At 35.9% G+C, this 2,102-nt stretch overlaps 1 protein-coding gene across 1 annotated transcript; it reads right to left on the bottom strand.

Annotated features, from left to right (window-relative positions):
• Nucleotides 1–74: 74 nt before the first annotated feature.
• LOC110315419 (putative vomeronasal receptor-like protein 4) lies at nucleotides 75–992 on the bottom strand. Its single transcript, XM_021189476.1, has one exon. The coding sequence runs from the start codon at nucleotides 990–992 to the stop codon at nucleotides 75–77; it is 918 nt and encodes a 305-aa protein (XP_021045135.1).
• Between the last annotated feature and the right edge of the window lie 1,110 nt (nucleotides 993–2,102).

Here is a 2,102-nt window from a genome sequence, read left to right as displayed (position 1 = left end):
CACACATGCATACATGCCAGGCCAAAACTAATATATATGAATAAAATAAACTGTTTTTTTAAATAAGAGAAAAATTACACTTTTTTAAAAATCTGGTGGCATACATTTGCATATTTTTTTAGCATAGTGATTATTCGAGTATCAGAACTGATTTGTATCAAAGGAGTAATTGTGGGATAGGCATTCAACACAAACGTCTGAACAGTCAACATGACTGGATCATACATCCATAAATGGATTGTACTGGATGACATTATGAAGTCCATCCAGTACATGACCACATAGAAAAACACCAGAAGCAAGATGGTCTGGGTGGCCCTTTTCTCAGGGGAGGCTCTCAGGTGGCTGATGCCATGAAGATGCTTGCATTGCCTCTGATGTCTGGACAAGATAATCACCATATATGTGCTTGTAGTCAACATGACTCCTACAAGAAATACATCTCTTATGGTTGTGATTGTTGAAACCAATCCGTTGATGATGTGGTTCATGGGGAAGATTGAGCAGTATTTAGTGATCTTCAACTGGTTGGTCTCACTCACGTTGGTATAAGCACCACAAAAGAAGATCCTGTTAATGGTGAATGACAAATTGAAAGCCCAAAAATAGAAGAAAGAATAGATCGTGTATTTTTTAAGTTTATGTTTAAATTTTCCCAACAAAGAGGAATTGGGACTGATCGTCACAGCCTGGAACACACTCAGGAGGCAGGTGATGCAGATAGAGAGGCCTCTCATCACCCTCTTTAAGTAAGCAGTTGCCTTACATATGATGTCATTCTCAATGTTCAGTAAATCAAACATGTCTGTAGTAAAAATATCCCATCCAGTGATGACCATAATTATGTGAATAAAGGTCAATTGACAGGAGATCAAGTCCATGGGCTTAGGTTTGTGACATAGAATTATGATAGTGTAGAAAAAAAGAAGAAATATATTGGCTAGGGNTCCAAGTCCAGCTTGGACATAAAAGACATTATTTAATGAAAACATAATTGGAAAGTGTATTCATCTTAAGAACATAGTGGAAGCATAATTCATATATCTGAAAAAAATTAGATACATCAGACATGATACTCTGGTTGGTATATCTATATCATTAATGTTTTTAGCTAATTATTTTTAATTGGATATTTTATTTATTTACATTTCAAATGTTATCCCATTTCCTGGTTTCCCCTCTGAAAAACACCATCCCAACCTCTCTCTCCCTGCTTCTCTGAGGGTGCTCCTCGACCCACCGACCCACTCCCACCTCCCAGCCCGGGCATTCCCCTATTTGAGACATCGATTAGCTATTTTTTTTTTTTGATTACCCTGTCTCTAAATTTTGATGTTCCATACTGGACATCATTTCCTACATTTCTATATATCTTTCTATGTATCTCCTCTCTGTATAGAATGGTACAGAAAATACATGCATTCCCAGTCACATCTATCTTTGTGTGCCTATATTATACCTGAGCGTCATATCTTAGAAATCCAGTCCTATTGATTTAAATCACCTCATTTTGTAGTTAACACCTAAAAATATAGTGATGAGCACACAACATAAATCACTCTTGTACAAATGGTCAAAAATTATGCTGAGCTGTGAAAAAAATCACAAAAGAAATAAAAAAATATCACATCAATCTCATACTCCATAATTTTGCTATGCCCCATTTTGCAACTATCCATGTCATGATTAATACTTCAGTCAGCAAAATAACTTTCTCAATTCATGTGTTTTTATGTTTCTTTTTCCAAGAGATCCTACATCTCTTTAGAATTAAAGACAAAAATACAGTTGGAGACCATTAGTGTACCTCCACACCTATTAAATGTTTAACCATTAGTTAAATGTACCTATGATTATAAATGTACCTAGATATCTCCCAGTTTAGTTCTCATCCCATTTAAACCTTTTGTGAGAATCTACTTTATGTCTAAGGAACTAACTGCCAGTTACAAACATGCCCTAGATTTCTTTTCTTTTGCGGGGTAAAGGGTTGTAGATCATTAACTGTATGATTCCTTATGGCTTTTCAGCCACCCCTGTTGTTATTTTACCTATCACTGCCTTTTGTCTTTGTCTCTCTCCCTCTTTTGTAAGGATCCCTC

This window comes from Mus pahari, unplaced genomic scaffold, assembly GCF_900095145.1.
Source record: "Mus pahari unplaced genomic scaffold, PAHARI_EIJ_v1.1 scaffold_13858_1, whole genome shotgun sequence".
NCBI lineage: Eukaryota > Metazoa > Chordata > Mammalia > Rodentia > Muridae > Mus > Mus pahari.
The sequence above is the reverse complement of the archived record's forward strand: the minus strand, read 5'-3'. Positions and strand labels throughout refer to the sequence as shown.